Consider the following 15,118-nt stretch of genomic DNA (forward strand, 5'->3'; position numbering starts at 1 on the left):
GAATACAATTTGACGTGGATACTAGTAAATCTAAATTATGAGTCACACAATCAATCACAATATAAGGAAATAAAAATCTAGGACTAAGAAACAGGTTTTTTTTTTTGCTAAATGTAATTCGAAATCTCTTTGTAAAAGTTTAAGCTCAACAACAATAGTGTTATCTTCTCCTCACAGCTTGAGCAGAGGCAGGAGTCCCAGAGCCCCCAAAAGTTCCTTGCAACAGCAAACCTAGAGTTCACGTAATTGGCCCAAAAACTTAACCAGGCTTCTAAATTGACTAAACCAAGTCCGATTACTTCACATGAATGTAAGGTCAAAATAATTAAGTAGACAGTACAGTAACTAATTAAACCAACCGCTCAGGTAGCCTAGTGGTTAGAGCATTGGGCCAGTAACCAAAAGGTTGCTAGATTGAATCCCGAACTGACAAGGTAAATCTGTCGTTCTGACCCTGAACAAGACAGTTAACCCACTGTTCCTAGGCCGTCATTGTAAATAAGACTTTGTTCTTAACTGACTAAATTATTGACTGGTTGTTTATTTGAAGCTTGCACATGAAAGCCACAAGTGTTTGATGCATTTACAAAATTATGCATTTTATCTAAACACACTACCCTTTACTATGGCTGACAGGTTTGGTACACATCAATGCATTCTGTATTTGAAAGTAGGTTCTTTGAATTCTCGTACGAAAACTTTACCTTATGTCATTCATACCCGGTCTTTGTTTTTATTTGACTTTTTTTAATCTGCTTTGCTTTTCATATTGTATTAATGTATATGTTTTTATTATTAGAGCTCATCTGTAAAAGAGAGCTTTGTCTCAAGATGACTCCCTGCTAAAATAGGCTCAACAGCAAAGACTAGTAAAACGTAGCGTTTCTAATACATGGTTTTAACATTGTATTACACAATAATTAGTCATTGTAAGTTTTAAACACTAATGAAAGAATGGCGAGGACAACAATCGGAACTTAACTTGAACTTTAATACCATAAGGTGCATTGGAAGAAAAAACACAGAAATGGCAATGACATATTGTACCTATCATTTTTAGTTGAGGCCATAAAGGCTCCTCCATCGTTTGACATACAAGATGCTACTTGATTGGTCAATTCAGAAAGGTGGGTAGGCCGTGTGTAAAATATGAATGACATTGAACATGGACTAGAGAAGATAAGCATGTCTGAGACAAAAACAAGCTTGCAGTTGTCTGATAAGGAAGCGTTCAAATCATCAAAACAAGATTGTATGGTCCGGGAATGTATGTGAAAAGATACATCCAACTATTGTGAGAAACAGTTTTCATAAATGTATGAGTAGCATCTGGGGAAGTAGCCTAAGCTTTTTTTTTCTTGGTGAGAGAATAACACCAGCTGTCTGGTGTGTTTACGGACATTTTCAATCAATCCCTATCCCAGTCTGCTGTCACCACATGCTTCAAGATGGCCACTATTGTTCCGGTACCCAAGGCAACAATAACTGAACTAAATGACTACCGCCCCATAGCACTCACTTCTGTCATCATGAAGTGCTTTGAGAGACTAGTCAAGGATCATATCACCTCCACCTTACCTGCCACCCTAGACCCACTTCAGTTTGCATACCGCCCAACAGGTCCACAGACGATGCAAGAATGCTGTTCATTGACTGCAGTTCAGCACTTAACACCATAGTACCCTCCAAGCTCATCATCAAGCTGGAGACCCTGGGTCTCAACCCTGCCCTGTGCAATTGGGTCCTGGACTTTCTAATGGGCCGCCCTCGGGTGGTGAATGTAAGAAACAACATCTCCACTTCGCTGACCCTCAACACTGGGGCCCCACAAGGGTGCGTTCTCAGCCCTCTCCTGTACTCCCTGTTCACCCATGACTGCGTGGCCATGCGCGCCTCCAACTCAATCAAGTTTGCAGACGACACAACAGTTGTGGGCACTCGGAGTGTGGTGTCAGGAAAACAACCTCTAACTCAACGTCAACAAAACAAAGGAGATGATCGTGGACTTCAGGAAACAGATGAGGGAGCACCCCACTATCAACATCGAAGGGACAGCAGTGGAGAAGGTGGAAAGTTAAGTTCCTCGCCGTACACATCACAGACAAACTGAAATGGTCCACCCACACAGACAGTGTGGGGAGAAAGCACAACAGCGCCTTTTCAACCTCAGGAGGCTGAAGCAATTGTTAACTCATTAACCTGGGGCACCATGGGAAAACTAATTTCTATTTCCCAAATTAACTCAAAGAATATCAGAATATCGATTTTACAACAGCCGCTAATTAACCAGTTGCCTCTACCAATCTCGTTCTGAACGTTGTATAGCTCGTGAATCTGCACGGCTTCGGGTCTCGCCAATGACTTTGTACCACACCAATCTTAGTTGAATATTTATTTACCAAAAAGCTAAAATGATAAGATACAAAGACAAAACACGTTATAGGCTATTGATTAGAACTTAGTATAACGGGCCAGCACACTATGGCGCGTGTTACCCACAATGGGGATTTCAAAAGAGAGAAAAAAGAAAGTACACGAGAAATGTACATTTGAATGAATTTGTCAGCTATGCTATTCTAATCCTAGCCTTGCCCCAAACTTCCGCTCTTATGGGTCAGAATATAATGATGTAATTACGTGGGGATGATCGCCGAGGATTCTCTGCGTGGGCCGTCCAGGCGGCTCGATGACACTACTCCGGCGCACCTCTCTGGTCGTCCTCCCAATGTCAGTGTCCTTTTGGCTTAGGAGTCTGTTCCCTCACCCTTTGCTCTGGAAGGGGTCTTCTGAGGACAGACGTCTCTGTAGCTCACAGCATAGGAATGAAACCCTTTAGATACCACGATTCGATGGGAGATGGAGGCTAGGTGGTTCGACTTGAATTCATCCGCTTAGACACAGCTACTCATCTGTAGCTTGGGTAGAAAATGATTTTTATGTCCTCAACCTTGCGTTGCGTTCTGGGTTCGTTGACTTTTTAGACCTTGCTGCAGCTTGGGTCACGTAGTCTTCATGTAAATTCTATACTCACAGGTTTTATACCCTTTGGTCAGAAGTGGGCGTAACCGCCTTAAGGACAGTTCTTTGGGCGTACCAAGTTAATGAGGTAAGGTCTAGATTTTATTCAAATCCAATTTTACACAACTAACTTAACATTTCATCTTCCCCCAAAACATTCTCTTTGATTTGGATATTTTCCATACAATGTACAATGTATAAACATCAAACATATACTAGGAAAACTCTTCACATTACAATGTTTTCGTAATAACGTAATCTATTAACCTTTAATAACAAAACAAAAATGACATATTTTCATATTCCATCTATCGTCATGACCACCATTGTGGCTGACTGAAGCCATTGTTCCAAAGTCCCTTTTATTTCATGTTTAATGTTCTGAGGCTGGTTCTCCATGATAACAGGACAATGGAATTTGTCTGTGGCCTGAGATTTACCAGGGGCGTGAGGGGTCATAAAACCATCCACATCTTCAGACCCCTAGATCTCTCCTCCTCTGTTTGAGAGATAATCTGTAGGGTTGTGGTCTCCTGTAACCTGACCTGGTCAGTTCAGTCATGACATCTCCTACACTCCCCAGCAGAGTTCTGTCTGTCACACATTTCTCAGAGGGGTCTCTTTTATAAGAGGCAGAGAGACCAGAAAAAAACTGTGATATATATATATATATATTTAATCTGTAGTCTAGGACCCTATAAATGTAAGGAGGGCAGGGTCTTATAACCCCTCCCGTTCTATTAATACAACATAAGCATAATCAATTATTATAATACATCAAACATTTGGTACAGCCCCTATCATGACCCCTAGGTGCACTCCTGACACCTCATAAAGGTGTCTCATTCTGTGGCTAGACAACATAAATCCCAGGGCCGAAAGATTATAAAGAGAGGGGGAGAGTGGAGGAGTTTGGAAAATGGAGTGCATGAAAGCACTTCTTTTACAGCAATTAATTATAATACTTATCATGGAGAGAAGAAATGGTGCATATCCTTCTGAATCTGATTCTTGGATGTAAAGCAATCATTGCACTCTTCTGTTATATTTGGGCAACTAGAGTTCTTTGTCAATAGATGTTTTTATACTGTAAAAAAACTATAAACACTTTATTTTATTTACATTAAATATTTTATTTCAACACTTTGAATGGACTTAGTTTGCTTTGTATTGCATAAATTACAGACTATAGACCACATTTAACTGAATGTTTAACCCTTTAAATGTCTGTCTACTAACCACTGGTCCTGGCAATCACCATTACACATGCCTGGCATCATCATTACGCGCACCTGCGCCTCATTATGAGGCACACCTGGACTCACTACACTGATTACCTCCCCTATATCTGTCACTCCCTTGGCTCCATTCCCCAGGCAGTATTGGTTGTGTTTCAACTTCAGTTTTGTATCGTTCTGTTTCTTGTATTATTAAACTCACCTCCTGCTTCTTGACTCCTAGTTTCTCCTTTACACTGTCTCTTCTGGAAAAACATACAGAGCTTTACCAGGTGGTTGAGAAGTCAAAAGATGGTGATTAGAAATACCACATTAGAATGGCAATTTGCAAACACTGAACTGCAGCAACCCATAAGAATACAAATTATGGAAATTGGTGCAGGAGGGCTGGGGGAGTTAACCAATCAAGTTCAAATGAAGATTTGTGTCCACTGACAACATACTCTACCAGCCCGTTAAGAATAGGGTTAAAGGGATAAAGATTGACTGATTCTATGAAATATGTGAAATTTGGAATAATGTGAATTTACTTGTGAAAAGAAACATTTGGTCATATTGTCATAGTCATATTGTAAAAAATTAGGTGAAACATGCAACTACAACAAAGCAAATTATTTCCCTAATGTGAAGCAATAAAGGTCATGAACATGGCATCTTTGAACTGTAATACATCACAGAAGGAAATGTGTACGTCCCCTTTAAAAAATTGACACAATTATTTAGAGACAGATCAATAGGAGTTCTCTATAAACCAGTGACTAGGACTGTCTGCCGTTAACGTACTCAATTCCAGTTAAACTTATCAACATTCAAGAGAAGATAACCAGGCAAATAATTTCCACGCATCTCACACCTGGGTCAACTGGGTCGTTAGACAGACAGATCAACGAAGCTGATTGAGCTCTTCTGGTAGATTACCATACTAAACCGACCCATGACAGTTATTCAAAGAGAATAAAAAACACATCACCATATCAAGTAAGTTTCTTTCTTCATTTATTACACAATGTATAGCCATTTTAGTAGGATTAAATTGATTAGGCCTACTACATATTTTCCCATGTCCGCCCCCCCCGGGGAAGGTCAAATCAGAATTACTTGTACTAACCCATACCTATACAGTAGGCATAATGTGTATAACAGCGTGTGTGTTGATTTCGAACAGGGGAGCCATGGCCGCGGATTTAGATATGGTGAACTTGTTGGTCCTTGCTGGTGCAACGTTGGCCATTCCTATTCTGTCTTTTGTGGCCTCTTTTATCCTCTGGCCCTCAGCCCTCATCAAAATATATTACTGGTAAGGTATAGTGCCGTATTTCACTCCCCTTGTGTGGTGTCGAATTCTTATAGACAGTTTTATGGATTAGAAAGTAAGGTTGCTAAAGGGAGAGATTGTTTTTTGTACCCATTTCACCTCCTTTAGACATCTGCATAAAAGAGATCACACCCAGCACTGAATAAACTGCACTATAATAGTAGAAAAGCTTGATTCTAGCCTTCAGTCCCCCTATAACCACATCCTGTGCTACACCACAGTCAGATTCACATCTCTTTTTCCTGCTCAGGTGCAACATGCAGCATGAGCCATAACAACACTCTAAAGACATTCTTGCTCTTGCTAAAAGGGAAATCCAAAATAGAAACAGTAAAAGAGCAGAACAATCATCTCTCTCTACATGTTGCAGAGACAGTATTTATCAATTCCTCAATAGGTACTGGAGGAGGACCCTGGGTCTACAGGTGCGCTATGCAGACTGTGGGGGATACCGCTTCTGTTACTCTTACAGAGGGAAGCCGGGGTTCAGACCATCCATCCTCATGCTACATGGTTTCTCTGCTCACAAAGACACATGGCTCACTATGGTCAAGGTAACATAATCCATAAATCACCTAGTATGATGTGGGCTGGTAAAGTAGTTGTGGACAAATGTAGGTTTATCTTTACTACTGTAATAGTAAGTATTAGCGTGTATAGTTGATTCCCATAAAAGGGTAAATATTACGTTTTGTGACTTTTATCTATGGCATGCAGTATCTACCCAAACACCTGCATATACTGTGCGTGGATATGCCTGGCCATGAGGGAACCACTCGTACCAACTCAGAGGACTACTCCATCCCGGGCCAGGTCAAGAGGATTCATCAGGTGGGTCTTGGTCCTGTCACCACATCGGAACAACAAATGCTCACCCAATACACAGCATGAAAGATCATCAAAGATTGCATTGGTGACCACGAATGGGGACAAGAAGAGTTGTCTTAAGTTATGTCACAATAAGTAACCACGTGTCGTAGCATCAGAGTTTCTATGTTGTACTCCTTATGCAGTTTGTGGAGAACGTTCGACTGAACAGGAAGCCCTTCCATCTGGTCGGGACCTCCATGGGGGGCAATGTGGCAGGAGTGTACGCAGCCAGCTTCCCCTCCGAAATCTGTAGCATCACCCTTATCTGTCCAGCAGGTCAGTCACACATCATCACAATATTGCGGAGTGAGAGAGAGAGTGAGAGAGTGAGAGAGAGAGAGAGAGAGAGAGAGAGAGAGAGAGAGAGAGAGAGAGAGAGAGAGAGAGAGAGAGAGAGAGAGAGAGAGAGAGAGAGAGAGAGAGAGAGAGAGAGAGAGAGAGAGAGAGAGAGAGAGAGAGAGAGAGAGAGAGAGAGAGAGAGAGAGAGAGAGAGAGAGAGATTCAGAAAAAAAGTATCAATATGTCTTCACCCCCTAGGTATACGATACCCCTGTGAGACAAAATTTGACAATCATCTGCAGGACCTTGAGCACAGCCATTACACTCTGAGCATCCCACTGATTCCGTCCACACCAGAGGAGATGGAGGATATGCTCAGGCTTTGCTCCCATGTCCGCTTTAAGATCCCTCAACAGGTGGAGTAATCAGACTGATCCATAGGTCTAGGCCTACTTTATTTATTTTTTACCCCTCCCCCACCATTTTCCTTGATGACAGTGTTGTGCACTCTTGGCATTCCCGAGTGGCGCAGCAGTCTAAGGGGGGTTAGGGGAGGGTTTGGCCGGGGAAAGCTGTCATTGTAAAATAAGCATTTTTTTCTTAACTGACTTGCCTAGTCAAATAAAGGTAAATTTGTACTTATTTATCTCAACCAGTTTCATGAGGCAGTCACCTGGAATGCATTTTAATTAACAGGTGTACCTTGTTAAAAGTTAATTTGTGGAATTTCTTTCCTTCTTAATGTGTTTGAGCCAATCAGTTGTGTTGTGACAAGGTAGGGGTGGTATACAGAAGATAGCCCTATTTGGTAAAAGACCAAGTCCATATTATGGCGGCAACAGCTCAAATAAGCAAAGAGAAACGACAGTAAATCATTACTTTAAGACATGTTGGTTAGTCAATCAGACTGTTAAACAGCCATCACTAACATTGAGTGGCTGCTGCCAACATACGGACTCAAATCTCTAGACACTTTAATAATAAAAAATTGGATGTAATAAATGTATCACTAGTCACTTTAAACAATGCCACTTTATATAATGTTCACATACCCTACATTACTCATCTCATATGTATATACTGTACTCTATACCATCTACTGCATCTTGCCTATGCCGTTCGGCCATCGCTCATCCATATATTTATATGTACATATTCTTATTCATTCCTTTACACTTGTGTGTAAAGTAGTTGTGAAATTGTTAGATTACTTGTTAGATATTACTGCATGGTCGGAACTAGAAGCACAAGCATTTCGCTACACTCGCATTAACATCTGCTAATCATGTGTAATACAATTTGATTTGATACCTCATGAAGCTGGTTGAGAGAATGCCAAGAGTGTGCAAAGCTGTCATCGAGGAAAAGGATGGCTATTTGAAGAATCTCAAATCTCAAATATGTTTTTATTTGTTTAACACTTTTTTTGTTACTACATGATTCCATATGTTATTTCATAGTTTTGATGTCTTTGCTATTATTCTAGAATGTAGAAAATAGTCACAATAAATAGAAATCCTTGAATGAGTAAGTGTTCTAAAACTTTTGACCGGTAGCGTACTTATTTCCCCACTTACCATAATGATACCCAAGTTTCAATTATACTTACCACAACCAATGTTTGTAAACGTAGCATTAAAAAGCACCATGATTATTAAGTGTCCATATAGCTTACCATAATATTTGCACTGTTAAGCATACTGTTGCTGCAACTGTGTAAACCTCCACTTGTCCTAATATTCCACCCACTAAAACCTCCCCTCATATCAAGCTTGGTCTGTTGTCACTAAAACCATCAGACCATCTCCTTGACTCATGACGCACCTTTGCTTCCTAAGGCAAACCCTCGGCCACCAATTGGTGTAGGCCAGAGGGAATTATGGGCAGTCCTATGATAACATAATTCAATACTGCCCCCCTTCACTCACACTTTCAAAGCGCCATAGGTCTATTGCATATCTTTGAGGGTGCTTTTTAGGAGAACTAACCAAATAAAATGGAAAACAGTCAGAAAAAAATGCAAAGGCTATAACCTAGGCCTTCTAGTGCTGAGCGATTAACTGACATTTCGTAATTTTTATTTTTTGATTATTAAACAACTAATTGACAGATTTCGGTTCAAGTATTTTAATTTAATTTAGTTTGTTTTTTTGGTGATACCAATACGCTGTTTCTCTGGAGAGAAATCAATGAATTCGAGAGCAGAATCAAGTCAAGAACTATGTGGGACGCTGGGCTGAAGGGAGTTGTAGTTTTCATTAAGCAAATATTCAACCTAGTTCAGCGCAGAAACGTGTTAATTAACTACAATGACCATAATCCATTGCACCTGTTCTATCCGGCTCAGACAGACGGATACACTTTTACGCCTGCTTCATTAGATACACACAGACGACAGCGAGGAATGTACACAACACAAAGAGGAGAGGGATAGAGAAAGTATGCCTTATCTACTTTGAAGAACTAGTCAAATTATTTTGTCAGACAGCTTTGCAGCATACTTAGGCTAGCCTAGCTAAATAGGATGACTTAAAGACAGTATAGAATGGGGAGCACAGAGATGACGTTAGATGATCTGTCTGGCTGGCTGCTACTGCCTGAGAATCGATGAAATTATGACTTTAAGGAATGAAAAATAATAAAGTAATCAAATAAAAACTAAGTAATATACACAACCAAAATATTTAATTATTTCATCGTAATTTTCTATTGATATTTACCCAATGTGGAGCTGACAGAGACAATAGAATATTTTCAATGTTTTGGCAATTGAATGTTCACTATTTTGGGCTTTAGAATTTGCATTAAAAGCTCTGAAATCATAAATAAAAAGAATTGAACCAAAACCGAACAGAACTCAAAACACATTCATCGTTAAGCATTAAGGCCTACCTAATGTTCCTCTTTCTACAAATAGAAATACAAATAGAAAATGATATCAGACTGTTTTTATTTTTTGCTTTCATATGTTAGATTCTTCAAGGACTGGTGGATGTTCGGCTTCCACACAATGATTTTTATCAAGAAGGTCTGTCTCTGTTCTATTCCTTTGTCTCATAGCCAAATGTTTTGAGGTATTTTTCTCTGTATGAATATTTGTCATATCTATGATAAAGAATGTATCAAATATTATAAGATAGTCACAGGTCATATAGGTCATAATCGCAGATGTTGGGTTGCTCATTTTGACGAGGTTTGCTAAATCTAGAATCTCTCCACAGTTTTCATGGAGATATTGGGTGAGAACTCCAGATACGCCCTACAGGAAAATTTGCAGCTGATTACTGCCCCTTTGCAAGTCATTTGGGGCAAACAGGACCAGGTAAATACACCAAAAGCCAGAAGGCCAATGCATCCAAATTAAACAATATTAGGAGAGGGATTTTGCATCTATGATGCCTTCCCATGGTCCTCTGTAGCTCAGTTGGAAGAGCATGGCTCTTGCAATATCAGGATAGTGGGTTCAATTTCCAGGACCACCCATATGTCAAAATTGGATAAAAGCATCTGCTAGATAGCATATATTATCATATGACCCTCCATGTTTTCATAATAGTAGCAAAAAGAAAGGATACTATAAATAAGAGTAACCTTATAGCTGCTCTCTTCTCCAGGTGGTGGATGTCTCTGGAGCTGTGGTAGTGGCGGAGGCCTTGCCCGGTTGCAGGGTGGACCTGTTAGAGAACTGTGGCCACTCTGTGGTGATGGAGAGGCCTCGCCGGACAGCCAAACTCATCATGGAGTTTATTATCTCCCTGGGTACCACCAGCGGAACCATTAAGAAGCGCTCCTGAGAAATACATTCTTTATGGAAGTTTTATTATTTAGTCAAGCATTTTATTTTGAAATGTTTTTAAAAAATGGTTTAATGATCAACTATTTACTGTAAACTCTTAATTTTTCAGATTCAGGTATTTTTTTCACCCATGTAATATCTTGGTCAAATATGTTGTTTCCCTCTTCCTGCAATGTTTGATCACATTTGACTAAATTATTAAACCCTGCCTGTGTCTAATTTAATTGATTTTCCTCCAACTATGCTGATGGAATGTTTGTAGCTAGCCTATGTGCATAAAATAAAGAATACTTCCATCTCTTTTCTATCATCACTCAAAATATGTGTTTTAATCTAGTCACTGTAGATGTATTTATGTATGTGTTTGTTGTTAATTTGACCAAATCAAAATTTGTTTTAATATAGTCACCGTAGATGTATTTGTGTGTGTGTTTGATGTTTATTTGATCAAACGTACACATTCATGTTGAAAAAAGTGAGAGCTCTGTAATTTACCTGAATTAGCGTAAACCCCGCATAAGAATTTGGTTGTCCATTTGTTCAGCTGGCTAGTTTTGCTGCAGCCTGGTTTTTACTATTTACCAAAGCCACAAAGTGGCTATATCGAAAAGAAATCATAAACCAAAATGTGCTTTTTGGTGTTAATTTAAGGTCAGGGTTAGGCATAAGGTTAGCAGTGTGGTTAAGATCAGGGTTACGGTAAGATTTAGGTTTTAAATCTGATTTTCAGAATATAAATTGTAGGAATAGGCGGGGTTTATGATTTTGTGGCTGTGGTACCTAATGAACACCCTGTAGCCTGGGCATCCGGAACAGTGGTCGGACACCATTCATCACCTTGCAGCAAACATTGATTAGAGCAAAAATATAAGTCTAGATAGCTTTTAAACGAACATGTAGAATCGAATCGATGAAATAATAAGGGTAACCTTTCACATACAGGTATGTTTTTTTAATGCTATCGACCACTTTAGATAGCTAAATATAACAGCTGTAATTTGTGCTAACTAGCTAGCTAACAGTAGCTAATGGCACGTTGGTTGTCTCAAAATACAATAGAGGAGCATGTCAAAATAAGCCTTTGCAATGCAATTTCAAACGAGTGTTTAATACATTGCCATAGATCGTTAGCTAACTCTCCAAATCGTTGCTCTTGATGTCTACGTTGCCAATTACGCTGCCTACTAGCAGCTAGCCAGTTGATGATGTGGGGATGCGCATCTGCATCCGTGCTCGCGCTGGACGTGTTTTTCTGCATCAATGGCGTCACACTGTAGTACGTGCGTTAATGGTGCAATGTATATTACTGTGTTCTCATTTCTCTCTGTACTAACAGGTCACATCAACAGTACTATAGGTAGTTATTTAGCTTTGCAAAACATATTTTCATGCTCAAAGTCTGGCATTCTTAGCTTAATTTCGGGAAATCACTAAATTGGCCTCAGTCTGTCCACACATTGAAATGCCTGAAAATCATATCATTATAAATTCCCTGCTAATTCGAAGGTTCAAAGGCATCTGTGATGGGTATCTAACAATAACTCTGCTCAGAATTTGTCCCACCTCAAGCTGATCAATATGTAAGTCGATTCTCTTGTTGAGTGAAGCATGATCTTTGATTCTAAGAATAAACTCCTCACAGACGTTTAGTCTTAAGCAAATCGTGACTTGACAGGTGCAGTTCGGAGCTTGTTTTGCAGTCTTTGACCAATCCAACTCACCTGACTTTGCTGAACACACCCGTGTCAATATGATTACATTTTTATCTTGTTTTCCCAGGTGATATTGAAGACAAGACATACTGCACTACGTTTCTGATCATATCAGCAGCCTTTCTGGGTTTGATCTTGAAGTGGGCTTTTCTGTTTACAAATGGAGAATGGAGACTGGGGCCATAGGGTATGTAACACAGGACAACCTGAAGTCAAGGCTACCTTAAAATTCAGTGCAGATTAAGAGTAATGTTGGTGGCTACTGAGATGAGTATGTTGACCAGTACCACAGTGGTTAGAATGATATATGTTTGATGCATTGCCAGATGTTTTTGTTCATCATATTTTGCTGTTGATGCTGTTGTTTCTTGATTTATTCATATAGCTATATTCATGTTCTTGTCTAATTCCACAATGCTAATGTATTATTTGTCAATTTCTCACTATAGATGACTAACCCAGTGACCTTAAATGTGGGGGGCCACCTGTACACCACCTCCCTATCAACCCTGCAGCGGTACCCAGACTCCATGCTGGGCGCCATGTTCCGTGGGGATTTTCCCACAACGCGGGACGCCCAGGGAAACTACTTCATCGACCGCGATGGGACGCTCTTCCGGTACGTGCTGAACTTCCTACGTACGTCCGAGCTCACACTCCCTGTGGACTTCACTGAAACTGACCTCCTGAGGAAGGAGGCAGATTTCTACTTGATCGAACCGTTGATCCATTGCCTCAATGAACCCAAGCCGCTCTACCCTCTGGACATCTTTGAGCAGGTGGTGGAGCTGTCCAGCACACGGAAACTATCCAAGTATTCAAACCCAGTGGCTGTCATTATCACACAGCTCACCATAACAACCAAGGTGCAAGCCCTGCTGGAGGGCATCTGCAAAAATTTCACCAAGTGGAACAAACACATGATGGACACGAGAGACTTTCAGGTGTCCTTCACTTTTGGACCGTGTGACTACCACCAGGAAGTGACCCTCAGGGTTCACCTAATGGACTACATCATGAAGCAGGGCTTCACCATCCGGAACACTCGAGTGCATCACATGAGCGAGCGAGCCAATGAGAATACAGTGGAGCACCACTGGACATTCTGCAGACCGGCTCGCAAAGTAGAAGACTGACTGTGCCACAGCTGTAGTCTATGGAGTCACTTCCATACTATTTTCATCATCGTCGCTCTCAAACATATTAGCAACATATTAACATTATTATGGTATTGTTGAAAGAAAAAAAAGAAAAGCTGGTTGGTCTGCTTGTAATGAGATTTCATTGCCATGATGATACGAAATCACTGTGTATAAGACAATATCCTATAATAGGTTCATCTTTCACAATGGAAGAGAGAAGGTGCAAATAAAAAGTGATAGATTCATGCCCTAATACTATACACACTTTGATCGTGAAAATAAAATGATGCATAATAATCAACAGTTCTTCTGTAAATATATGGATACATCTGTCTTTTCTGAATGTTAACATTGTTGTCTGTTTAGGCATAAATTGCATATGGTTATGATATCTGCATGGTGCAATTGAGAATCCAGGCATTATTGTATGTTCAATATGAAGTATTATATTTCAACATACTAAAGCTCATGTCATCAGTGATGTAGTTGGTCTTAGCTGGGGGATATGGATGGACAAAAAGACATATCACAATAAATTGCCTGAATTGATGCAATAATGATAAATAGCAGGATAAGTTTATAACCATGTGCACCACCATTTAAAAATATATCCTTTAAACTACTACTACTACTAGTTTAATGGTTGAACCATCAATTGTCCCATTAACAATCACCCATATTAGCAAACTTATTAAATTTCAATCGTCACATTTCTCTAGTATAGGCCACTTATTTGATCAAATTTGATTTCTTGTAATGAACGGTATCAGTAAAATGCTTGCGATAAGTGGTCGGTGTCGATCATTTTCGGGTTATAGTCCCAGCTCTGGTTGGTCTATCTGACAAATAAATCAATTTGTCATCTGTTTCATAGATAGGCTAAACCAAGAATATTCCCACCTTCAATAGTACCTAGGGTAAGCAATTTATTTTTATCAAGTCAGAAACACCTGATTCAATTAATCAATGGCCTGGTGATTAGTTGGTGAGTTGAATCAGATAGGTAATGCTGTGTTCATAACAGGTGGGGAACTTTTTAAAAACTACTTGTAAACTGGGAGCAACGAGTTGTGTGCGTTCACACCAAATCACATTTTATTGGTCACATACACATATTTAGCAGCAGATGTTATTGCGGGTGAAGCGAAATGCTTATGTTCCTAGCTCCAACAGTGCAGTAGTATCTAATAATTTACAACAATACACAAATCCAAAAGTAAAATAATGTAATTAAGAAATATATAAATATTAGGACGAGTAATGCCGTGGTGGCATTGACTAAAATACAGTAGAACAGAATACAGTATATACATATGAGATGAGTAAATCAGTATGTAAACATAATTCAAGTGATGAGTGTTCCATTATTAAAGTGCCTAGTAATTCAGTAATCCATGTCTATGGATATAGGGCATCAGCCTCTAAGGTGCAGGGTTGAGTAACTGGGTGGTAGCTGGCTAGTGAAGGCTATTTAACAGTTTGATGGCCTTGAGATAGAAGCTGTTTTTCGGTCCCAGGTTTGATGCACCTGTACTGACCTCGCCTTCTGGATGATAGCGGGGGGAACAGGCCATGGCTTGGATGGTTGATGTCCTTGATGATCTTTTTGGCCTTCCTGTGACATCGGGTACTGTAGGTGCCTTGGAGGGCAGGCAGTGTACCCCCGGTAATGCGTTGGGCAGACCGCACCACCCTCTAGAGAGCCCTGTGGTTGCGGGCGGTGCAGTTCATTGTTGGTAATCGGGCCT

General features: G+C 40.1%; 2 protein-coding genes across 4 annotated transcripts; both read left to right on the forward strand.

Moving 5' to 3' along the window:
• Positions 1-1,152: 1,152 nt before the first annotated feature.
• On the forward strand, positions 1,153-10,836 carry abhd6b (abhydrolase domain containing 6, acylglycerol lipase b). Of its 2 annotated transcripts, XM_035756834.2 has the most exons (9): positions 1,153-5,234; positions 5,422-5,553; positions 5,969-6,125; positions 6,289-6,402; positions 6,585-6,717; positions 6,979-7,136; positions 9,694-9,748; positions 9,942-10,042; positions 10,335-10,836. In XM_035756834.2, the coding sequence occupies exons 2-9, from the start codon at positions 5,429-5,431 to the stop codon at positions 10,512-10,514; spliced, it is 1,023 nt and encodes a 340-aa protein (XP_035612727.1). In that variant the 5' UTR covers positions 1,153-5,234; positions 5,422-5,428; the 3' UTR covers positions 10,515-10,836. The 2 variants fall into 2 exon arrangements, with proteins under 2 accessions (XP_035612727.1, XP_052337879.1); XM_052481919.1 differs by lacking the exon at positions 1,153-5,234 and having other exon boundaries at positions 5,277-5,553.
• Positions 10,837-11,278: 442 nt separating this feature from the next.
• On the forward strand, positions 11,279-14,157 carry kctd6b (potassium channel tetramerization domain containing 6b). 2 transcript variants are annotated; one of them, XM_035756833.2, is made up of 3 exons: positions 11,280-11,458; positions 12,296-12,415; positions 12,678-14,157. In XM_035756833.2, the coding sequence occupies exons 2-3, from the start codon at positions 12,389-12,391 to the stop codon at positions 13,362-13,364; spliced, it is 714 nt and encodes a 237-aa protein (XP_035612726.1). In that variant the 5' UTR covers positions 11,280-11,458; positions 12,296-12,388; the 3' UTR covers positions 13,365-14,157. The 2 variants fall into 2 exon arrangements, with proteins under 2 accessions (XP_052337880.1, XP_035612726.1); XM_052481920.1 differs by lacking the exon at positions 12,296-12,415 and having other exon boundaries at positions 11,279-11,458.
• The last annotated feature ends 961 nt before the right edge of the window (positions 14,158-15,118 follow it).

The sequence above is a fragment of the Oncorhynchus keta genome, chromosome 27 (assembly GCF_023373465.1).
Source record: "Oncorhynchus keta strain PuntledgeMale-10-30-2019 chromosome 27, Oket_V2, whole genome shotgun sequence".
NCBI classification, from domain to species: domain Eukaryota; kingdom Metazoa; phylum Chordata; class Actinopteri; order Salmoniformes; family Salmonidae; genus Oncorhynchus; species Oncorhynchus keta.